Here is a 24,805-nt window from a genome sequence, read left to right on the forward strand (position 1 = left end):
ACAATGAAATCAAGCTTTCCAGAAGCTCATCCGCGATCTTCATCTTGCAGTTTCAGAAGCAGCCTGGTACTGCTATGCGCACTGTTCATCGTGGTGTCAGCGTTGTCGCCGATGGTCAGCCAATTCGACATTTCCGGTAAGTGCATTTCAGTGCCGGAGAACACGTCGTCGCGTTGTAAAAAAGAGACAAACGATAATCGCAATCACAGCGCCATTATTCGTATATACGGAAGAAGGATTCTTTCTGATTATACAAGATGAACGCATAAAAGATAAGACAGCAGGAGGACGCTGTCGCGTTGCACTCAATCGGTCGGTGCGCAACTTTTAGCACGGAGACGCTAATGTCTGTTGCGGCCGCGATATTTCACCGCGAACTCGCGCAATCCTTTCGTAATGTCTTCGCGAGCAGTTCGACATTGTTAACGGGACGTCGCGCCGCGCGACGCGTTTACCTCGTCCGATTGTTTGATTTAGCGCGCGCCGCTCCGCTCGTCGAGAAAATTCAGCCGGACGTCTCTTGCGACACCGCGCGAATGCTCTATGCGGTCGATAATGAGTTGGATCTTGCGAAGGGTTAATTATGGTGAACGTGCCGATCTACCGCGCTGCATGCGCAATCTCTTTCTCTCTCTCTCTCTCTCTCTCTCTCTCTATCGAACGGATATATCCGTCGTGCGCAACGAGACCGATTAATAAAATCCGACGAACGCCTGTCACCGCAGGCGGGCACGACGTTATAAGCGATTGAATTCTCACCGGTTTGCTTCAATCTCGGAATTTCCGGTCGTAAGAAGGGGGGACAATGTTGCTGCTGTGAACGATACGTTTTTTGTATTTACATTTGAGAAATTGACTGGCAAGTGTCTGTCAAATTTTCAGCGGGAAGCGCTCGAGTCTCTTTTTACGCAATCATTTCTTTCTACGCTTTAAGGTAAACGTCCCAATGGCCGAACACACCTCCCAGTATCCGGCCACTTTGAAAAGAAATATTTACTATTTATTTTAACAATAATGAACGAAAGTAATAATTATTGTAAAAAGAGCTCTAATACTTGACGATTAGTTGGAAGAAAATATACCCAATTTGATATTTTTGTATTAAAATAAAAATTAATTAAATAAATATGCACCCCTATGGTTTAGCAAAATAATGGTCAATCGTTAATAAATTCATTAAGAGATGGCATCTGTATTCATATTATTTTCCGTTGGCGCATATTAATTTTCTAATTGCGGTCAGATGGGACAAATTATATCCGTACATTGGACTACAACTTATTTCAACTGTCCGGTCACTGCTACGTACATTAATGCGCTTCATTACTTACGCATAAATATTTCATTAATAATAGATATAAAGACATTGGTTTAAATCATTTTTCTCTACTTAAGAGAACCTTAAGTTTTCGAATAAATGCGAATATTTATATCAAAACTGTTCTTAATATTATACGTATATTGATATTTTTCGTGACGATCTATGTTCAAACGTTCGGTTACTGGGACATTTATCTTAAGACGTGTCTTTTTGACGACGCAGAATTTAGCGTACGATGCTCGAGATACCTGTAGAATGTATCAAGGCTTAAATATTAAATATAAAATAAATGTCAAATAAATCTCAAGTAAATATTTGAAACGAAAGCAACGATGTACTTTGCGCGGATGTAAAAATATTCGTGTGTAATTCCGGAGTGAGAAAAAGAGCGAAAAATACACGAAGCAAATCGTGAGTATATAACCGTTGATTAGCATACAATATTTACATAAATAATTGGCCAACCCTGGCGGCGTCACCTTTGGACACGAATGTTGAGTCACTTGCGAGAAAATACGCACGTACGCGCGCGCGAATGCTGACTAAGCTTGCGATTCTCCGAGACTATTCAGCACTTTCCAGGATGTATCTGTCAAATTGGTACACTTGAATCGCGTAATTAGTACTTACCAAAGAGCCGAAGTTCGTACCGTAATCCTCGCCGATTCATGACGCAATGCGCGTTTTATCGAGAAAGAAAGAGAAACAGATTAAAGGAGGATTAAGGGTCTCAAAGTGGTAAATTAGAGAGAGAATGGACGGGGAAAAAATAAAAGCTAATTCAGAGACAAAGATAAGGTAGTCCCCGAGGGTCCCCGAGCTTCGCCGAGAAATCAGGATTGAGCAATTCGCGATGTTTCTTTCGAATTACGCCGGCTTACGGCTTTATCGCTCATTCAAGAGTCGGATTGTCGAAACGGTAAATTGTGTAATGTACAACGGAGCAGACGGACCGCCGGCGGTGTTACAAATTTGAAGGAAACGCGAGACAATCGTGAGACCGCTCCCACACGAGCCGGTGCTCGTAGGATGGTCTTGCGGGATGTTACGATCGTGACGACGCTGTAAAATTACATGAACAATCGGACCGGAGGAAATTCCGCTCCTGATTAGCGCGATCTCGTTGCTTACTACTCGCCTCGTACTTCTCATTCACGTGTCTCCTCGTCTCGTTCGAGCGATCGCGCCGGCGACTTCAAGTTCGAAGCGACGGTAATTACCTCCTGAAGAAGCAGTATAATTGATGAAAGTTGCAAAGTTTTGGAACAAGTAATAATCAAATGATTTAAGAGAACTACTTTGATTTCAACCAATTTTGTCGCACTTGAAAAATAAAATTTTTCTCATATTACGTTGAAATTTGAAACTTTTGCGTAGAATTAAATTCGCTATAGATAAAAAGTATCAGATTGGTGCAAAAATCATTGCGATTTTTATTATTTTAAGTTTGGCGTCGATTCTTCTAACAATTGCGGTTCTTACGTATCAAGTATAGAGACGCATTTATCAGCTAAAAATTACATTTATTAATTGAAATAGAGACCACTGGCCTGCATCCGTTTCTCCCAACGGGAAACAAGTTTGTTTACTCCTGCGAGATAGAATTCTGGAAAAGGTAGCGGTAATTAGAAAAATCGGCGTCAAACTTCGAAATAATAAAAATCGCAATTATTTTTGCCTAATATTACTTATCTATAGTGAATTTAATTCTATGCAAAAATTTCAAATTTCAACTTGACAAATTTCTTTTCATTGTAATGTAATAATGCTCCAAGTCTGATCTCGACATTGAGTGTAAGTTCGGAAACCCGAATGTTCAATCGACCGCATGTTTCTGTTGCAGAATACGTCTACGGGGTGGATGATGATTTGCAAGCGAGAGCACGCTCGGCCATCGAGGCGGAGAGATTCGTCTACCAATCGTAAGTCTCTCTCTCTCTCTCTCTCTCTCTCTCTGTCTCTCCATTTTAAGATACTTCCTGTTGAGAGAATTCGTGCCGTTCAGGTGGAATTTCGGACATGAATCTTCGAGAAATGCGTCCTAATATCCCCGGCGTCGCTGACACGCGCACACTTTCCAGTCATCATGTCGCACGATGTCGACAACGCGGATCGTTATTCTCCCGACGCGGCGGGTCGCTGGTGCAATTTCGCAGAAGAGTAAAGTCGCCTCCTTTATATAATCCGGTCGTCTTAATAAAATTCGCGATAGTAGAAATGCCGAAGGTCGCGCGCGCTCCGCCGAATGTATAATGAAGCCGGTTCGCGAGTTGGCCGATCGAGAGAGAAAAAAATCCATTGTGGGCGTCAAGGACAGACGGATCTCCCCGCCGCGCGGTAATTAATGAGAAATTGATTTCCTGACGTGAAAGAGGAGAGAGAAAAGGGAGGGGGGGAAGCATTTTTAATCTCTCTCTCTCTCTCTCTCTCTCTCTGTCTACGGATTACAGCGTCGTGCCGATCTGTCGATCGCGCGCCAATGGGCCGGCCAAGAAAGATCTCAGCGGAAGGAATGTTTGTACTGTTATAACAAATTGCTTATAAATAATATGATAAATCGCTTCGCGCGGTATTTCCGAGATTTTCGAGCGTGTCGGGACGGCGTGTTAACGGTAGCCTATAAAGTCGGCGCGCGCGTCGAACATCTGGACTTATTATTGTAATGTGTACACGGTACACAATGATTAATTAGCGTCCTCTTCTTTATGCTCTTACGAAGTAAAATATTGAGATAATCGCAGACGGGAGGTGGCAGACTATTTTGCATCGCGCGGCATTACGCAAGTGTGTGCGAACGCGTAACGTTCGCCGTAACGAGAGAGAGAGAGAGAGAGAGAGAGGTGCCAGGTGAGTGCGGACGCATCTCCTCGAATTTATGCGAGATATTTTTCGGTTTACACGCGGCGGTGCAAGTGCGATGACACAACGAGCGTGTGTGATCGTTCGATGTGTCGCGTCAAACGAAGAATCGTCGCGAAGAAGAGTCGCCGAGATGTTGATTCTCACGAGGGAGAGAAACGTGCTCTCTCTCTCTCTCTCTCTCTCTCTCTCTCTCTCTCTCTCTCTCTCTCTCTCTCTCTCTCTCTCTCTGCTTCGTTGCCGACGAGAGAGAAAAGCAGAGAGAGATGGCGACAGAGAGAGAGAGAGAGAGAGAGAGAGAGAGAGAGAGAGAGAGAGCTCCTTTAGGGCGGCGCACTCAAGGGTTTGCTGAGTGACGACTTGAGACACAACTTCTAAAGATACACCTGGACAAAAATGCTCGACAGGAGTCTCGATCGATAAATCACCGTCCGATGACACGCGTGCACGCGTCCGCCGATGATATTCGCGGAAATTGGCCAGACGGCCGGCGCGGCGCCGCCGGTGGTTTGCATATTACATTACGATTATGCATTTATTGAGAATACGATTAGCATGAAATCGTCGTAAACGAACGCGAACGGCGCGAGAATGCAGCCCGCTGGATCGCGCGACGGTGAAATATTGGAAATATCGGACGCCGCCGCCGCGACGCGTCTTGCGAAATTATAATTTGTAATGCAGCGCGATATTGTGTACGCGATCGTAGCGGCTCCCTCGTGGAATAACGGTGGAGGCGGCATGCATAACGGGGAATACCGGTAAGAAATAAAAGAATAACACGCGCGCGAGTCTCTGTCGCGATCGGCCGGAGGACCGGAGGAGGACCGGCCGAGTCTTTCCGCAAGAACGCTCGTCGATGCTGCGTTTCCTGCAGGAAGGAAGCCGATTCCGCGATGATACTCGCGCGATTTATAGCCGCGCTTGCTGCAGCGGCGGTCACGCGCCGCTGGCGGCAGCAAGAACAAAGCCGTTGAATCTTGCGGAAATGAACGGCGATCGCCACTTCACATTACAAAAAGCCAACCAGGTGAATGCGATTTTCGAAGAGCACGCTCTCACGAGAGCGTGCACGCCTGGCCGCGTCGTCGGGATGGGAGGGAGGGGGGGGGTGAGGGCGGAACAATAGGCCGCTGCATAGCATTTTAACGACGCGCAACTATTTCACGTTTGCGTATATTTTGCGTAACGCGCGACTATACGTGCTATACGTGCACAACGCTGTAAAACGAGAACGCGGATCGTCCGCGTCGCGCGGGTGCGGCTGGTTGGAAAAAGGAAGAAGAAAAAGGAAGGAAAGTAAGAAAGACGGAAGGTAAAATCCAACCGTGGCGTGCTTTTCGCCCGCTTTTCGCCCGCTTTTCGCCCGCTTTTCGCGACTTCCGAGCATCCAAGTGGAGAAGCGACAACGACCGTCGGAGAGACGCGGGCTTTTCCCGGGCGGACTGGTTTTCCCGCTTATCGACCGGCTCTCGGCGAGACCGGACCGTCGCGGCCGCACGCGTTCCACGCGCCGTGCGAGCGCGAGCGCGAGTCCGCGACATTATCGCGCCGCGGCCGGCTGTGCGATCACGGCCACGGTAGGGCATACACATCGCGCTGCGCTACCGTGACCGGCAGCCTTCTCGAGGTCGAGGAAAGGGAATACCGCCGGCAATGGTAGTGCGCGAGAAACCTTCCTCGTGACTGAAATGCCGACGGTGGCCGGCTGGCCCCGAGCCGCTCGCGGCTCGGCCAGCCGGCCACCGTCGCGGCGCGACTCCTTTCCTCGGCCATGAAAGTAAAAGCGCGCGCGTCGAGGTGCCGACCGCGCGAGAAAAAGGGGGAAATGGAGCAGGAAGGACGCTCGCGCTCGCGCTCGCTCGGGGCGACGCGCTTCTGGTCTGGCGGACGCTTTTGCCGCAGCCGCGCCTCTCTCGGCATCGCTCGGCTTTCCCGCGATCGCGCGATCGCTTCGGACGTCGCAGCAGTCCTGCGCCAGTGGATCCCCCCTTGCTGCTGCGGAGTCTTTGTTGTTAATTTCACCTCGGCAGCCCGCTACAGACGCGAACAAGAGGATCTGTCGGTGAAGCATGACGGCGGAAGGGGTCGATCCGCGCCGTTCCGGTTGCCGTTTAAATGGATCTTACTGCAGACGCTGCTCGTGCGGTTTCTGCCGCCAGTCGCCTGTCAAATTAGGTCAGCAGGAGCATGAGCTTGATGCGGATGCAGCGATGGCTGCGGACCTGCCACGGAGAATCGCTGGAATATTGCTAACATTGTTAGCTTATCTGCACCCGAAGATATCTCGTTAGATATCTCGCCCCTTTGTCTATTCTTTTTTCTTTTTTTTCCTTTTTCTTTTTCACACCTCGGCTGCAGGTTTGTCGCGGAGAGGAGGAGAAGAAAAATGTGTAATTTCACTCGCGTGCGCAACTACGCGTTCTAGACATTTCTAGACTTTTCTCGAGTGTCCTTAGGGAGCCTGTCTTAAGACGGAAATAAACGCTTTTCCCACCGCCACCGACTAGCTCCGGGCGACGATCGTTTGAGCGAATTCCTTCTTCTCTTTTCAGACCGGCAAACAGGATACAGTCGGCGAACGCACCATGCAGGGTGCGATCGGAGAGGCCTTGTCCACCGAGCAAATACAGGACGCCTTCCGGTGTCTGCAATAACGTGAGACATCCTGCCTGGGGTGCCAGGGGCTCGCCGTTCCTCAAGTTGCTGCCTCCGGCGTATTCGGACGGTAAGAAAGCATCGTTCGGCTTGTCAGGGAGCGTTCTTCCATTCTGTCGCAGTGGTTCGTCGTAACGAGCGAGAGACGAAAAGTCGCGCGCGAAATACACCGCTCGAAAGAATTATGGCATAGATAGATTTTTATTGCCGAAAATTCGCCAACTTTGACTGGCGATTACTTCGCGGAAAATTATTGTAGACTAATGATCTTTTTTTATTTTCAAAATGACGCTTGAAGTTTCTACTTTAAGAATGTATCTCCATCTTTTGCACGCGACCTGTTCCTACCCCTACCCCTACCCCTACTATAACTGACATCTGAAGGCATGTTTGGTATACTGAAAATTGCAAAGTTTGACGGAATGCACGGACGTGGACAATTAACTCGCGTCTGAATTCGGCCGATGTGCTCACCGAGTGCGTAATAATTGACTTGCCGCGAAGCGAGGGGAGGAGAGAGAGAGAGAGAGAGAGAGAGAGAGAGAAAGAGAGAAAGAGAGAGAAAGGAAACCGAGAGAATAAATTAAATCTCGATTAACGTTGACATTCGTGGAAATAAGCCACATTATCACAGCGTTCATCTCCGGTCTGTATCGCACAGCTATCGAGTCGAGAGCAGAAAGTGAACGTTGGAACGCCGTTGGAACGTTCCCGAAGGGGAAAAAGACGAGTTCCTCGCGGGCCGCCCGAGAGGAATATACGGATAATAAAAAGCCTTCAAGTTCTTCCGCCGTGGAGCTGCTTTCGAGAGACACGCGACCGCAATTAATTAACGTTTACCGGAATCGACGAGCGCGCATCACCGCGGCCACCGACGACGACGACGACGACGACGACGACGACGACGTCACGCCGCATCGCATCGCGTCGTGTCATATCGCATCGCATTCGCGCGAATGGAAAGTGAAAATTGGAACGCGCGTGCTAGCTTAAACGCCACGGGGCGAGCCTAGATCCATTTCTACGAGCCGCTGCCGGCACGCTCGACCGACGGAGAAGCCTTGGCTTTAGAAAAGGAGGATTAGCATGCGACAAGGCACGCGCGAGCACGAGGAGGCCCGTTCAAATGAAATAGAGAGTCTGCTCGTCGCGCGCTCTACGTGCACATCGATTGCGACATCGGCGAGCGCGCACGCTATAAAATAATAGAGAATTCTACCTGCGATCCGATCGTTTGTATCGGCCGTTACGTGCTCGCACCGCGTAACACACCGTTACACCGTGTTCTCTCGTCTCCACCTCTCTCTCTCTCTCTCTCTCTCTCTCTCTCTCGTCTCCCGTTTGTTTTTCCGGAGAGAAAAATCCTTTTCCCAGTCTCGCGCTCGTGCGCCTCCTCGTCGTGACGGCTCACTTCGCCGCTGATTTCTCGGACCTTTGTTATTTCTGTGCGACTTGATTCACAGGGAATTATTATTGTCTAAGTGATCGTTACGAATTGCGGATTGTCCAAAGAGGGGATCAATCGCGAGCTGTATTCTTTTATCGTAGAAGTGAGAATTTTAGAGAGACGGGAGAGACATCTTTCTTACTCCTCGTAACGAAATTGCAAGTGTTCGTATTTATCGATCTTTCTAACGTCGGGAAATTTATCTTATGTTAATGGAATTATACAATAATCATCGGGAATCGCGTTTAATGCCGTTATTACGACGGTAAGTGGAAGTAACTCGCATGGAAATGTACGCGAGAGCAGATTTATTGTTGCTGGAATCATCAATTATCGTATAGGAAGTATCGATATCGCGATGGTATATCGCGAAGCCGTTTCTAACTCCAATTAACTCTCGCGAGTGCTTCTCGTGCGTGCTATTCACGCGACTTAATTCAGCGAAATGAAGTAAAAGAAGAAAAGATCCGTATTATCGAATCTCGCCCGGTCGAACTTTCGGCGATATTCCTCGCATGCAGGAAGAGAGGGAAAGGCAGCTGCTGCTGGCGCCCATCTCCGGGAAAAGAATCCGAACGAAAATATGAAAGTGAGAAGACCGAAGAAAGTGACTCTGGTCTCCTGGGCAGTGGTTGCCACACGGTGCCTTTCGACGCCGCGCTGACCCCAAAATACCGCGATGGTCACTGAACGCCTTCCCGTAAATTTTCATTACGCTCAAGCGATCGCAAAACAATCGTCCAGAGAAGCGCTCCTTCTCATAAACGGAAGCATAATCGTGATACACGAGCGGAAAGAGGAAGGAGAGAGGAGGAGAGAGAGAGAGAGAGAGAGAGAGAGAGAGAACAGAAGTAAAAACCGAGGAGAATCGTTCAAACATGTATAATTACATGTCCGAAATTAATTGAATTCTTATATAATGTTCAGAAATTTATGTAAATGCGCAAAATATCGGTAAAAGCTCGTAAAATAATTCTGGATAACAACACGCGGACGGTAACGGTCGTTACTAAAAATTTCACGCCAACCGATTTGCTGGAAGCTCGCCGTTTTACATCTATCGGTGCGCGGTTGAATTAATTGCGGCAAGGAGCGAAAATTGTTCAGCCTGTTGCGTTAACAATTCCAAAGCCAACACCTCGTTACTAAATAAACTCGCCGCATTCGAAGTTGCTCGCTCGCTCGACGAAAGTCGAACGTATATTTCCACCGCGCGCAATATTCGCGGAAACGTAGTTCGTTCGTTGAAATTATTCGCCTGCAGCTTTTTCGTGCGAGAAGACGCTGGCGTCGTCGTCGTCGTCGTCGTCGTCGTCGTCGTCGTCGTCGTCGTCGTCGTCGTCTCGCGGATGAAGAGTTACCGCAGTTTATCCAGAATCTCGCGATTGATTATTTCCCATTCGCTTCGATTCGCCCGCGCGCGCATTCGCGCGACACGAATGAGGTGCAGCGGGGAACATTGAAAGGAAATATTAGACACGGATATTGGACATAATCAATTGCGAAACTCAACGTGAAATCCATCTGCACGCGGCGCGGTGTTAACCAGAAGTAATGAAAAGGTGAGATGCCGCCTCGCGCGGCAGGTTAACGGCGATATTTAAAGGGAAATCTTCCCAAGCTCGTCCCCGTAGATGACTCGCGCGCGCGAGTCTACCGTCGCAATTAGGAACAAGGCCGCGGACGAGCTGTTCCGTTGGAACAGTTTTTCAAGTGTTTGCGGATCTTCTTCTTCCTTTTCTTTTTCTCCTCCTCGGGATCGTTAGACGAATCTCTCATCGGGCGCGCGAGAAACGAGCGCCGATCCTCCGCGCAAACGCGCTCCGTCATCCTCGTCGATACGTGGCGACGACGTGGAGTTGTCTTCGGTGCGTCGCGTCGTTAATTAAAAGGCTGTGTTTGTCGCGTGTAGGAAGATGACGATGATGATGATGATGATGGCGATGATGAAGATGAAGGAGAAAGAGAAGAAGAAGAAGAAGAAGAAGAAGAAGAAGAAGAAGAAGCGCCTCCGCCGTGTCGTGTAACACTTACCGCGTGGTCATTAAAGAGCGACGCCTTGTGCGTAACCATGACACAGAATTTTGACACACATTGCACTTTTCGAGACCCCACGTAGAGCCGCCTTCGGGCTCTCGTCACTCACTCGCCGGTAACATCCGCGTGACTCATCGCGCATCTCTGCATACGAATCGCGCGCGGGATGCGACGACCAAATTTGCTCGCGCCACGTCCGCTCGCGCGCGATCCGCGCGGAGTGTAGAGTATTTACCAAAAAAAAAAAAAAAAAAAAATAAATAAATAAAAAGAGAAGAAAAGGGAGGGAAAAAACGTTTGAATATTTCATCAGCGTGTCACGCGCCCGGCGGGCGGATTGACGCATACGTAACTAGACGCCTCGGCGATCCTCCGTACAAATCTTCCGAGAGGTCCGAGAGGCTTTTCGAAACCAGTACCGTCGGTTTGTGCTACGTGGCCGAAATAACATGGACGATTTCTCAAACGTCGCTCGGATACGTCCGTCGATCGGTCGGATTCGTGGAGTTAATCGATTCTGCAAAACTGAGAAACATACATTCACGGAGATTTCGCTTACTCAATCAGGCCGACGTGCTCGGATCCGGGACGCCGTGGAGGAGGCTGGAACGACGTATCCAGTGTCGGAATCCCGATATCGTTACGTCAATGCTGTATAATCGCGCCTCGTGGCCGGCGCGTAATGCCGAACCTTCGGTTTCCATTGTGCCACATCTCGCGCGAGCGCGCGCGCTGCTGCTTTCTATTCGGGAACGATCCACTTTATTACGGCTCGCTGTACTCGTGATCCCGTCAATTATCCCGTGATAGCCGGCATTTCGTACGTTCGTCGATAAGTTCGTCGTCACTTTCTAGACCGGGCGATGCACGTCGCTCGCTCGGTGGCACTCTCTCTCTCTCTCTCTCTCTCGAGAAAGAGAGAGAGACTCACTTTGCATCGTTGCCGAAACCGAGGGGAAACATTTGTTTCCATTCGTTTCAGTTTTCTCTGCCGAGTCGTATCGCGAGTTACCGGTTCTCCGGTTGTTCCAGTTGTCAATCTGTAAATTCCCCTTCGTCGGGTTCGCTCGGTTCTCTCTCTCTCTCTCTCTCTCTCTCTCTCTCTCCCTCTCTGTGTATGTGCAAACAAAAGCACAGACCTACCTACCTTCTCTTCTCGCCTGCTTTTCCTAGATAAGATCGTGTTTTCCTTCTCTTTCGGCGCGAACGCTCGTGTATGTACTTAGGAGGCGGACGTAGTTTAATTCTCATTAACGCCACTCGCCCTTACACGAGGAGAGAGTCGTGATCGCCTCGATAGTAGTGCGCGTCGAAAGAAGGAATCGTTCCTGCCCGCGGCGAGTAACAGAAAACGAAGAGAAGCACGGTTGATCGAACGACGAAAGTTGCCTGCCCGGAAAACACATTTTCTCTTACGACCAAAATTCGACGTCTACCGTGAAAGATATTCGAGAGGAGTTGCGCGATGTCTCTAATCCTTCCGACATGAAATATTCGGGAATTACGCGTTAAGGGAGGTATTACATGCGGTAGGCCGTTTCCAAGGCTATTTTTACGAATCTTTTTAACAGAAACGGTAAGATAGATGGACTTGAAGTTTCCACAGTGTATTCATTAATGTGTTCAAAGTATAAAATAAATTTTATTGAGAACCGATCCAATTTGTAATTATAGATAAAAATACAGTCAGCCGTTTGCGAGCTCTGTGTTTGCTGTCGATATAATTCCGGACCCAAAAATGAGGAAGATTTATAAAATAAACGGTTGCCTTTGTAGCCGGTACCAAAATGAAGGCAGTAGAGCCAAATTTGGAGAAATAATGACTGCACAAAGAAATATATCGAAACTTTTTTCAACATGTAATCATATTAAAAAAAAATGAATAAAATGAAATATAACTGTGTTCGAGATAGAGGCGAAAACTACATGTCCACTGTTTATTGTGTAAAAATTTCCAGTTATTCGGTTCAGTAATTTTTGCGTAATCGTGTCGATAGTTTCAGAAAATGTATTTCTAGATAAACGCGTTTAAAGTTTTATGTTAGTTTACTTTCTACATAGATGGTAACAAATTTACTTTATATTTTGAACATTAATGAACACACCGTGAAAATTTCAGGTTCACTGATCCTATCGTTTCTGTTAAAAAGATTCGTAAAAATAGCCTTAACGTAAAAACGGCCTGCTCCGCATGTTAATTCCCCTCTTAAGAAAAAGAAATATTGTAAATTATTTTCAAACAATTTCCTCGCGTGTCCCGTCGTCCCATCACCATCTTCACCTCGTTGTCGACGTTATTATTACCGAATGCTTTATCAGACGCTGTAAATGTTCTGCAACAACTTGATCTCGAGAAATGTATCGAAGAATGCATTTATTATAAGTGTCAATAGTGCTCGCGACGAAACTTTCCTTGAACCCTCGGCGGTACGGTTTGACCGCTCGCATTGTAATATTCCGCTAATTGACCAGTGCGAGCAATTACTCGCGGTCACGCGATAAAACCACACATCGAGCCCCGGGATTCTAACGTAGTCTGCATTCCAGGCATCTCCAAGCCACGTGAATCGGTGGGCAGCCACAGCCTGCCCACGTCGGCCGACGTGGTCTCGGAGGTTCTCAGCCACCTGAACAGCTTGACGGAGGAAGGCAGCCATGAGGGCCTCACCAGTCTCTCCGGGCTCTGGTCGGAGCTGGTGCTGCGCGACATCGCCGTTACGGTGCAGCCGGCGGACCGCAGAGACCGATGCTGCTGGAACGACAGCAGGCAACGGCCTCCTCGGCATCCGGAGTGCTACGAGATGCGCGGCGACAAGTTCGGCTGCAGCAGGTACTGGCGATCGGTGCCGAGTCTGACGGTGCACGGCTGCCAGTTCGAGGTTCGCGAGCAGATGAACGGCGCGTCGGCTTACCTGGACGGCTCCGCTGTCTACGGCGCCACTGACGACCGGCTGCACCAGCTGCGCACGTACCAGGACGGCAGAGTCGACCTGGCCGTCTGCGACGTCTGCGAGCCGACGAGCGCGCTCGATTTGCTGCGGCAAGTCCTCCTACGCGAGCACAATCGCGTGGCGGACAGGTTGGCGGCCGCGAACGTGCACTGGGACGACACGAAGCTCTTCCTGGAGGCGCGCCGTATCGTCGTCGCGCAGCTGCAGCACGTCACCCTGAACGAGTACGTGCCGGCGGTGCTGGGGGAAGCCGCGCTCGTCGACCCGGCGCTCGCGCCGCTCGCCAACGGCTTCCATCACGGTTACTCGTCATCGAACGAGGCCGGCACCTACGACGCTGTGGCTCTCACGGCTCTACGCGCCCTCGCGTGGACGTGGAGCGCCGGTGAGAACGACACGCAGCTCGAGAGTCATGTCGCCACCTCGGCCAACCGGCTCCACCTCGCAGCCGCGCCGCACGTGGCTGCCCGACTCGTCCATATGGCGCGGGATCACGGTGTACCCGGATACGTCGAGTTCTTGGCTGACTGTTTGGGAGAGAGCGTCCAAGTAGGTACTCGCGATAAGGGTAGATTTATGACGCGAGATACTCCGGTAATCACCGCGCCGTGAGACACCGAGGTCTCCGGGGACGCTGAGAGCGCCGGTGGAAATTAGAAACGTCTGTAAATGTGACATCAAATCAGTCACAGTTGGACGCTCGAGCGGATTTCTCGAGAGAGAAAATGAAAACGATTATCATATCGCGGAGTCGAGATCGAGTCGAGATCGACGATTATCGTATGAATCATGATGATGAATCGGGATGACTCGAGGGGGAAATTTTGAATTTCCGGCGCAGAAGTATCGAAAAAGCGCTCAGCCTCTCATTGGCCGATGGCTCGGGAATGATTTTCCTTAATGCCGGAGAACACCGCGAATGCGAGTGCATTTGAGCAAATGCAAATGTTCGCCAATATCTATGGAAATTTTGCCGGCTGGTTGTTCAAGAATCTCAAGATGGCGGGTAGACTCGATGGTCAAGAACTAACTTGGCGACGGTTGAGTAACGCGAGTGACACGCGGCGGTAGCTTGATATCTGCTACTAGCTTCACCGAGAACGTAACCGAAAAATTTGAAATTATTTAACTAATTCTCGAGATATGAAAGATATTATTTTTCTTTTGTAAATATAAAGACGTATCCATTACAACCAACGATCGCGCATCACACAAGATATAGAATTTCACTCTGACATCAATGATCACACAATCGCTTCATATAAATCATAAAATCCATAAACGTTACGCGGAGAGAAATAAGAATAATAAACCAATAGCTTATGGCCATTTCACATTATATTTTATATCTAAACCAATTATCCTAAACTAACCGTTTGAAACCTGTTCGCAGATTCAGAACTTCACGAACCTGGCGCGAATGATGCGACCGGGACACGCGCAGCTGCTGAGCACCATTTACACTCACCTGGAGGATGTGGACCTTCTCGTGGGAGGGATCTTGGAGACTCCCGTGAACGGCGCCGCGGTCGGACCTACGTTCGAGTGTCTCCTGAAGAAGCAGTTGGTGACGATGAGAAAGTCCGACCGTTTCTGGTACGAGAACGACATCCCGCCGTCTGGCTTGACGGCGGCGCAGCTCGCTGAGATCAGGAAAGTGTCGCTCGCCGGAATCCTCTGCGCGAACACCGAGATCCGCAAGGTCCAACCGAAAGCGTTCATTCAGCGGGACCCGTACCTCAATAGCAAGATCAACTGCGAGCAATACGAGCCGCTGGACATCACAGCGTGGATCGAGGAGCCGCTGCCGTTACCGGCTCTACAGCACAATCACATGAACCATGTCGCGACCATGACGACGAAGCTCACACCCGACATCAGTCCTGACGTGTTGGCGGCGGCGGTGAGGCGAGCGGAGGAGGAGCTGATCGAGCGCAAACAGCTCGAGTACAACGCCTGGCTGGAGCAGAGAATCGCCGACCCGAAGTCACCCACCGGCACTGCCGCCAGCTTCTCCAAGGCGAACAGAGACGCCTTGCTGCTCGCCAACTCGTCCATCATGTACGAGTTGGCGACTAACGAGATCCTAAACGGCGTGCACGGTCTGCGACGTCGAAGACGGCAGATCTTCGACAGCACGGAGAACGTGCTGGGCTTCCCCAACAGCGACTTCTCCGACCTGCTGCAGAACGTCGACATCTCCGGCTTCCTGCCGCAGCATAAGGCGACGAATCACGAGGAGGTGCAGTGCCCGGTGGACGACTCACCGTGCGACCCCACCTCGCCCTACCGAACCTTGTCGGGTCATTGCAACAACCTGCGCAATCCCACGCTCGCCAAGTCGCTGACGTCCTTCGCGCGCCTGCTGCCGCCCGCTTACGAAGACGGCGTGTCCAAGCCAAGAGCAACCTCGGTGAGCGGCGCTCCGTTGCCGAACCCACGAGTCGTCTCCACCGTTATCCACCCGGACATCTCGAACCTGCACAATCGCTACACGCTCATGGTCATGCAGTTTGCGCAGTTCCTCGACCACGACCTCACGATGACGCCCATACACAAAGGCTTCCAAGAGTCCATACCCAGCTGCCGCTCGTGCGACTCGCCGCGTACCGTCCACCCGGAGTGTAATCCGTTCCCGGTGCCGCCGGGTGACCACTATTATCCGACCGTCAACGTGTCGTCGGGCGCGCGCATGTGCTTCCCGTCCATGAGATCATTACCGGGCCAGCAGCACCTGGGCCCACGTGAACAGGTGAACCAGAACACCGGCTTCCTGGACGCGTCGGTGGTCTACGGCGAGAACTCGTGCATCTGCAACATCCTGCGCGGCTTCAACGGCCGCATGAACATCACGTCGCATCCGAGGCGCGGCAAGGATCTGTTGCCGCAGTCGCCGACGCATCCGGAGTGTAAAGCGCACTCCGGCTACTGCTTCATCGGCGGCGATGGCCGCGCATCCGAGCAACCGGCGTTGGCGGTCATGCACACCCTGTGGATACGTGAACACAATCGCGTGATGGAAGGCCTGAGGCAGGTGAATCTCCATTGGGACGGCGAGAAGCTGTTCCAGCAGACCCGTCGTATCATCAGCGCCATGCTGCAGCACATCACCTACAACGAATTCCTGCCGAGGATCCTCGGCTGGAACGCCGTCAGCCTGTACGGCCTGAAGCTGTTGCCGCAGGGCTACTACAAAGAGTACTCGCCCACCTGCAACCCCAGCGTGCTCAACGAGTTCGCCACCGCAGCCTTCAGGATCGGCCATTCGCTGCTGCGGCCACATTTGCCGCGCATGGACCACAACTATCAGAACATCGACCCGCCTATCCTGTTGCGCGACGGCTTCTTCAACCCCGATATGCTCTATCAGGAAAACATGATAGACGAAATGATCCGCGGTCTGGTGGCCACGCCGATGGAGACGTTGGATCAGTTCATCACCGGCGAGGTGACGAATCACTTGTTCGAGCAGCACGGTATACCGCATTCCGGAGTGGACCTGATCGCCTTGAACATCCACCGCGCTCGGGACCACGGATTGCCGTCATACAACCATTACAGGGCGCTCTGCAACCTCAAGAGGGCCACCACGTTCGAGGATCTCTCGAGGGAGATGGCGCCGGAGGTGATCGCTCGCATGAAGCGCATATACGCCTCCGTGGACGACATTGATCTATTCCCAGGTGGCATGAGCGAAAGGCCTCTTCAAGGCGGCCTGGTCGGGCCCACGTTTGCCTGCATCATCGCCATTCAGTTCAGACAGTCGAGGAAGTGCGATCGTTTCTGGTACGAGACCGACGACCCGAACATCCGCTTCACCGAGCATCAGCTGGCCGAGATCCGTAAGACCACCCTGGCCAAGGTGATGTGCGAGAACATGGACCACCACACGGACATGCAGCGGGCGGCCTTCGACCTGCCGAGTAATTTCCTCAACCCGCGCGTACCCTGCCACTCGATGCCGCATCTGGACTTCTCCGCTTGGCGGGAGACGAGACACGGCTGTCAGATCGGCGGGAGGAACGTCGCGGTCGGCGAGTCCGGCTTCCCCACGCCTTGCACCAGCTGCGTCTGCACCGCCGAAGGTGTAAGTACATTCTCCAGATACCACGCGATAATGTCTAGTAATCTTCCTCAAGCAAAATCTACAATTTCGTTTTTTGTTACCTCGTTTTGTTTACTTCGATGACGCAAAGTGCACGAGACAGCGCGAGAGATTAAAGTTCCGAGATTGGAGTCCTGAAGTTTACTACTTCCAAAGTTGAACTTCCGAAATTAAGTTAAAGTTAACTTTCATGATTAAATCTCGACGAGATTGAAATCCTAGACTGGAATTGGACTCCATGCAGAGAGAGTCTAACAGTTCCCGTGTTTTTTCCAGACGCAATGTGCCTCTCTGAGAGTCACGGACTGCAATCAACTCCTGCGAGAGGCTTCTCGGGAAGCGATCCTGCGGGACGACGTGTGCACCGCGCAATGCGGCTTCGTGCTGGCGGCCACGGAGACGACCGCGAGGCTGCAGCAGTTCACCACGCCAAGCAACAGCTTCCCCGGGTTCTCGTCGCACCGGAACAATCTCGGGAGCTCGCCGACGCCGACCTCGTTCAACGGCTTCAAGCTGCCCGACCTGTCGCAGTTCATCGGCTGAAAGGCGCGCTTTAATAAAGTGTAAACTCGTTGCTTACCGATAAACAACACGCAGGAGACACACTGCCTTACTTAGAGAGACTGCACGGCAAAAATCCGATCCTCAAATTTAATTAATCGGTCGATTAATCGAGCAGATGCTGAATAATTGATCGATCAATTAAACCCGTGCGCGAAGAAAACGCAACAGAAGATATCGTACGCTTCCCGTGAGGGACGCTTCATCGGAAGATAACAGAATAGTACCTGTCGGCGTGTAAATATAGGTGATAAGGCGCAAGTATAAGGTTTACCGGAACACGAAGAACCAGATTGCATCAGCGAAGAGGAAAGCGACGAAGGGGGAAGAGAGAGACACGAGGAAGGATGCACGGGATACGGAGGAGGATTGTCGGTCGGTTTTTTTTTTCCTTTTTTTCTTTTTCTCTTTACGAAAACGAAACCGAGCGCGCTAAACGATGAGAGTCGCGGGTATGGTGTTGCGAATAAACGAGATTAAATTTATCATCTCATGTTACACATATACGATGGTGATATTACGCGCGGAAGTCGTGATTGAGGAAGAGTAGAGCGTAGAAGACAACAGGTGGAGAACAAATAGTGGTGACGAGAACGCACGATGTCGCGTCTCGGTCGCACGTAGCTGTGTCGCACAGCGATACAAGCATCTTCCTCGCGCGTGTTTAGATAACGGCTAGACGGACGAACATCAGTTTGGGGGAGGAGATGGGGGGGATTGAAAAAAGAGAGATAAGAAATGCGAATAAGATGTTCGTTCCGAACTTGTCTTTTTTTCTCACGTTACACCTCTACCTTAATTTTGTATTATATAATAATGACACTGTATAATGTTAATAAATGTTAATGTTTCTTTTTCTCCTCCGTTTCTCTCTTTCTATGTCTCTTTTACTCTCGTCGGTCGTAAATATAAATAAGGATTATGTCCGTCGTACCTCCGCGCTCGGACGATGCGCTCTCTTCGAGAGAAAAGCGTGTATTTGGTCCTCTCGCTCCTTCTTAGCCTTATCTGGATATATGTATGTGTATATGTGTGTGTGTGTGTGTGTGTGTGTGTGTGTGTGTGTGTATAGCGCGACGAAAGTGGGCGAACTCTCTCCAGCAGTAGGCTCCGATATAGGATCCGTTTATATTATTTACAATTACCGCCGATTGTAGAAAATGACCCGTAAAAAAAGGGAGTGTGTCCGCGACGCGAATGTTTCTCCCACTCGTTCGTTCCTCGATTTTGGTCCAAGAGACTTGTCCGCGTGTCGCTCGGGCGATTATTGGATGGGGAACGCGTTCGCGCACTGTGGTGTGTCCGATAAGCTTTTTGTCTGCTTCGTAGCGACGTTTTTTGTTACTTTTAATTGGCAGGCACTTCCTGCTTGTTGTTAATCACGGCAATGTTCTCTTGTATCGCAGGCGTCTGCTCAACGCAACGCCACAGTCCATATGTCTTGCCGACCGTGGTCTGCCATAGTCTCAGTGTACCGTCCTCGGATCCGCTCGCATACAATTCACCGTCCGGTGAGAAACGGACGCAATGAACAGGTCCGAAATGTCCTTTAAACGATTCTGAAAACACGGTTTTTATCAGATGAGAGAGAGAGAGAGAGAGAGAGAGAGAGAGAGAGAGAGAGAGAGAGAGAAATAGAGACAGAGAATTATAGGATTATATCCTTAACGCGAAAATCACAGATTTATATACATACGTAAGAGACCAAATCTTACCTATTTCCGCGCCAGTGCTGTAGTCGAATTTGTACATCTTCAAATCTTCTCCGCCGCACACGAAGATACTGCAATCTGGATGCAGGCTGGCACTGTTCACTTGTGTGGGCACCGTGAACTCCTTAATCTTTGTTAATCTGAGATAAGGAGGAATTCAAGGGAGGATTATACAGACCATTTTCATATGCAAGATCATGTTATTAGTTGGATATTATTCTTATATATATAATATTTAAAATCTTGTTTATATCATGCGTTAATATTTCAATATTGAATGAGTGTTATAATGAAGGAAAAGAGATATATCATATCTCGTCGTTATATCATACGTACTCCTTGCTATTCCAGAATGTAACAATGTTAGAATGAGTAGTGGTGATGATTTTTCCATCCTTGGACACTTCCATCGAACTTGGAATAGCAGGAAAGTCTAGTCTCTTCACCTCTTGCCCACTATTTCTGTCCCATACCCTCAATGTCTTATCATCTGCGCAAGTGACTAAGGCTGAGTTGTTGTCGAAGAAAGTGACGTGTCTAATACCACTCGTGTGACCTGAGAAGATCTGAAATGAAAGTACTTTATATGAAATACAATTGTTGCAAATTAGAGACGGGCGGTATTCAGGAAAGAAATCGACGTCCAAATAATTTTATGTATAAAAGGAGAGTATCGATTTCTTATAATTGATTATATCGTATACGTAACGAAAACTATTGATTAACATTTAATCTAATCTTACTTCTTAATTCAAGATTAATCTTGAGCACTCACTTTCTTACCTCTTCACTATTTAATTACTAATAAATTATTATTATTAAGTCGTACTTTATTTAGGAATAAAGGTACTTTCGACCTGTCGATCAATTTGTCGTACAATTTGAAAGTAAAAAGATCATTTGACCACAGTGAAAGTGGTTTTTTATTTTCAAATTATTTACTCAATGATCACGAGTGGATTCATTTTTACATTATGCATATTTTATTATTATGTATGGTTGAAATAAATTAACAGGATACGAGACACTATACTTGTCTCAATCATAAAAAATAAAACAAAATTCAACAGAATATTTAAAAAATAAATGTACGTATATTCGATCATTCGTTGTGTCGTATCACATGCTTAATTTCTTATCAAAGATAGCGACTCGTAATGCAGACTACAGAACTAAAAACGTCTCTCAGCTGAATTTCGAACCACTTACAGTCGAAAATTACAGTCAGAAACTACTTAAACTAGTACGATAAGTCCGAGTGAAAAAGAATATAGTTGTCTTACTCTAACTTATTGTAGCTAAAAAGAACAGACTATTCCGTGCCGTTCAGTGATGCGAATTGGTGAGATTTTATGCGCATGCGCGACGTACTCGGCATTTTACAAATATCCCGCCAGAACTGCTATTCATATATGTACGTTACTGGTTTCCCTCCAATTTCATTACACATGCGCGTGCCTCACCCATTCCCAACACTGGTCCCATAGTTTGCGTCGCGTATACTATAGATTTTCAATGCTAGCAGCGAAATAGGAACGCGCAGCCTACAAGTACACGAGCAGTTAGTGGCTGTCGGGCAACACAACCTAAAAACAGTGTTGTACAAGATGGATTTTAATGAACATATTCGGCATTGCATTCTTTTTGCGTTTCGGCTAAAAAAGAACGCCGCAGAAGCCGTCGAAATGATTTGTGATGCTCTTGGTAAAAACGCAGTGACTCAGACGACTTGTAATGATTTGTATAAGAGATTTAATAGAGGAGATTTTGCCCTTACCAAATACCAAGAGAGCCCCGGCCGAAATAAAAAATTTGAAGACGAGGAACTGCAACAGCTACTGGATCAAAACCCAACGCAAACAAAACACGAACTTGCCTTCCAACTCGGAGTTAGCCAAGCGTGCATTGTCTATCGACTAAATAAACTGGGGAAGTTTCGAAAAGAAGGTCGATGGATTCCTCTTATGCTGAGCCAGGATAACAAACAACATCGGCATGATATTGCTGTGTCTTTGCTAAGTAGGATGAAAAGGGAGGATTTTTTGCACAATATTATCACAGGTAGCGAAAAGATGATCATGTATAATAATCCTAAACGCAGAAAATTGGAAAAAAATCAAACTCGCAGATTGACTGAGACTAACATCAATGTTAAGAAGATTTTGCTCTGCATGTGGTGGGATTTTAAAGGCGTAGTGTATTATGAACTAGTAAATCCAGAAAAGGCAGAAAATGCAAATCACTATCAGCAACAGCTTATCCATCTGAGCGATGAATTAGAGCGAAAGAGACCTTTTACTGATAAAGGATATCGAAAAGTCATTTTGCAACATGACAACATTTACACTGCAAAAGAGATCCACAAAGTCATCTTAGAATTGGGTTGGGAAATTCTCCCACATGTGCCATATTCACCAGATATGATCCCTTCAAGTTACCATTTGTTTCAATTGCTTCAACACCATTTAACTGATACACATCTAAAAACATTGGAAGACATCCGAAAAATCATTAATGATTTCATTGACTCAAAACCGCCAAGTTTCTATCGCAGTGGAATTTATCAGCTGCCCAATAGATGGCTTAAGATTGTTGAAAACGATGGAGATTATTTTACTGATTAGTCTCTTATGTATTTTTATAAATAAATATTGAATTTTGCAAAAGAAGCAAGGAATTAATTTGTACACCTAATATAATTCTAATTTCTGATAAAAAATTAAACTCGTAATACGATACAACAGCAGGCTGGAGGTATTTTTTACTTTCGACAGTATGATTCAACACTATTTAAAAGCTCTCAAGTTTTGCAACTCAAAATATAATAGGTTGTAATGTCGACAAAAAGTGATGTTAACAAGAAATTTAATTTTCTGCATATTATTAACATATAAAGTTGCTGTCATTCTTGACCAAGATGAGATAGTAAAATTTGAGGTATAAAATAGATAATGTTTTAGAAAGAAAAGAAAAAATTGGATATTGATTAAACTATCCTAAATGGCCCATTTCTTTTTTATACACTTTGTCAGTTATCTGATCTCTGTCAAACTATATTACTTCACTTACCTGCGGTGCTTCTTCTGGTTTATTAAGGTCATAAATGCGCACTAGTTTCTCATTGGAGGCAGTACATAGATTATTGGAGTCTGTACTGAAGTTGACAGACTTAACTATATGATTGTGTTGAAAAGAATGTACTTCCTCCCCCTTAATTGCATCCCAAACTTTAGCATTAAAGTCAGCTGCTCCAGTTGCAGCTCGAGTAGCTTGTGGATTTAACGCTACACCCCAAACCGCTCCCTTATGTCCTTCAAATGTACCAATCCAGTCTCCAGTGTCGCCTTGTCGCAACATAGGTTTGCCATCTGAAAGAGAAAATAAAAAAATTGCTTTCCTTTGTATTTAATGCAATTTACATCAATTAAACATATCGTATGATACATATAGGAAACATATCAATGGAGGGAGATATATCAAGCATATCCGAAATTCATAAATATAAACAATAACATATCAGCCAATGCAATAATTTGCAGTAACAGACGATATAATGTGATAGTGATAGAATACATTTTAAGTTTCATAGAAACATTTATATTTATATTACACAAAACATATATATATATATATATATAAGATATGGCGAATATAAATCTTGATCATTTAATCAGTTTGCTGTAGTCCACGATGCCACACGAAACATAACACATAAATTGCGATCAGTCATAATATCTATGCGATGCGTATGAAAAAAAAGACGTTAATACGTTGCATTACTCGCCAAACTCTTCGCGAATATTAATCCTAATTAAGGTGCGCGTTCCTCTCGTCATCAGTTACGCGATAATGTCCGCACACGATCGATCATTTTCTGCGCGATGGCGTGTGAGTACGACGAAACATCGACGAGTCATCGTACACAACACACACGACGCGAGTCCGAGTTTCGTGGAAAATTCATACGAAAAGTCGCCGCCGCCGCCGCCGCCGCCGTCGCTGCGTTAGTCGCGCGAACTCGCGGAAGCAGCGGAATCGTCAAGAGCACGCGGTGTCTAACCTCGAAGTTTACGGGAGCCTTGGAGCCCGCCGGCGAGGGGAATTGGGCCAAGGCGATCGAGAATCGAACGTCGCGATCGAACGACCGAAAGGGAAAATCCACCAAGAGGACGTGGTGCACGCACGCGACTGTCCGAGTAAGCCCCACGACCGCGACCTCGTCGTACCTTTGCACGCTGAGATCAGGTAATAACCGGATTCGGTGACGTCGGAAAAAGCGAGATGCACCACGGGCCGTGTGTGACCGCTGCACGTCAACGGTGTTTGCCTCAAATTGGCCATGGTAATTCGTCGCGTTCGCTTCTCGGTGCTGTTCTCCGACGCGTCAGGATGGAAGATGATGTTATGACGAGCGAGCGAGCGGTGTGGCGCGAGTCGTACGAAGCAGCTGTTGCGCGATGACTGCCAACTGCCAAATTGCTCTTCCTTCGCGTACGCTGCGCTCACATCCGCGATCCGTCACGCTGCACGTCCGACACACGACTGACGGCTGTGGCGCGTCGATCGGCGCGCACCGGCGACCAAGTTCAGTGCGTTCCGGCCAGGAAGAGAACGCCGACAGCGCGACCTCGTCGACATGTCCTTCGTCTTCCGTTTTCTTTTTCCCGTTTTATGCGGCCGTCTTCGTCGCCGCGTTTCTCTCCTCGCTGAGCGTCGCGATCGTTACACGCGCGACTGGGGCCCCATATGCGAGATAAACGGATTTCCTTCCGTCGGGCCCCACGGGAGCGACGTGAGTTTGCTAAGACGCGCGTCCGACCGAATCCGACGGCGTTGGCGACGTTCTGAGCGGAAAATTCCCGCGGGAAATATGAGGATACGCGGATAGAATACGCCGCGACGTGTTCAGCCGGTAGGGTACAATCGTCGTGGAAGCAAATTAACAGGTATCGCAAAATTACAGGCACGGCGTTAGGCGTATAATTTTCATAACATACCCGCCATGTAATCGCATTTCCGTTGCATGTTCGAACGTGTTCTCGCCCCCTGCGAGCGATCGAACGATCGAGAAACGATCGAGGTGACGGAAATAACATATGCATTTTCCTTTCGATCTTTGCAATCGTATTCTCCGTTAGCCTTCTCATGCGCGAG

At 48.2% G+C, this 24,805-nt stretch overlaps 2 protein-coding genes across 4 annotated transcripts in view; one reads left to right on the top strand and one right to left on the bottom strand.

The window, feature by feature from the left end:
* LOC105189890 (Peroxidasin) overlaps positions 1–18,488 on the top strand; it is a 46,535-nt gene extending 28,047 nt beyond the window's left edge. For all 3 annotated transcript variants that reach the window (XM_011152281.3, XM_025298274.1, XM_011152279.2), the window contains exons 2-7: positions 51–136; positions 3,165–3,243; positions 6,736–6,908; positions 12,870–13,822; positions 14,667–17,360; positions 17,655–18,488. In XM_011152281.3, coding sequence (XP_011150583.1) covers positions 112–136; positions 3,165–3,243; positions 6,736–6,908; positions 12,870–13,822; positions 14,667–17,360; positions 17,655–17,921 — 4,191 coding nt within the window. In that variant the 5' untranslated portion in view covers positions 51–111 and the 3' untranslated portion in view covers positions 17,922–18,488. The remainder of the gene's footprint in view (positions 1–50; positions 137–3,164; positions 3,244–6,735; positions 6,909–12,869; positions 13,823–14,666; positions 17,361–17,654) is intronic.
* Positions 18,489–18,678: 190 nt separating this feature from the next.
* On the bottom strand, positions 18,679–24,218 carry wmd (serine-threonine kinase receptor-associated protein wmd). Its single transcript, XM_011152282.3, has 5 exons — positions 23,878–24,218; positions 22,721–23,019; positions 19,988–20,217; positions 19,655–19,791; positions 18,679–19,498 (listed from the first exon to the last, which is right to left on the bottom strand). Exons 1-5 carry the CDS (start codon positions 23,990–23,992, stop codon positions 19,287–19,289), a joined length of 993 nt encoding a protein of 330 aa, XP_011150584.1. The 5' UTR covers positions 23,993–24,218; the 3' UTR covers positions 18,679–19,286.
* Positions 24,219–24,805: the final 587 nt, after the last annotated feature.

The sequence above is a fragment of the Harpegnathos saltator genome, unplaced genomic scaffold (genome assembly GCF_003227715.2).
Source record: "Harpegnathos saltator strain DR-91 unplaced genomic scaffold, Hsal_v8.6 scaffold213, whole genome shotgun sequence".
Classification (NCBI taxonomy): domain Eukaryota; kingdom Metazoa; phylum Arthropoda; class Insecta; order Hymenoptera; family Formicidae; genus Harpegnathos; species Harpegnathos saltator.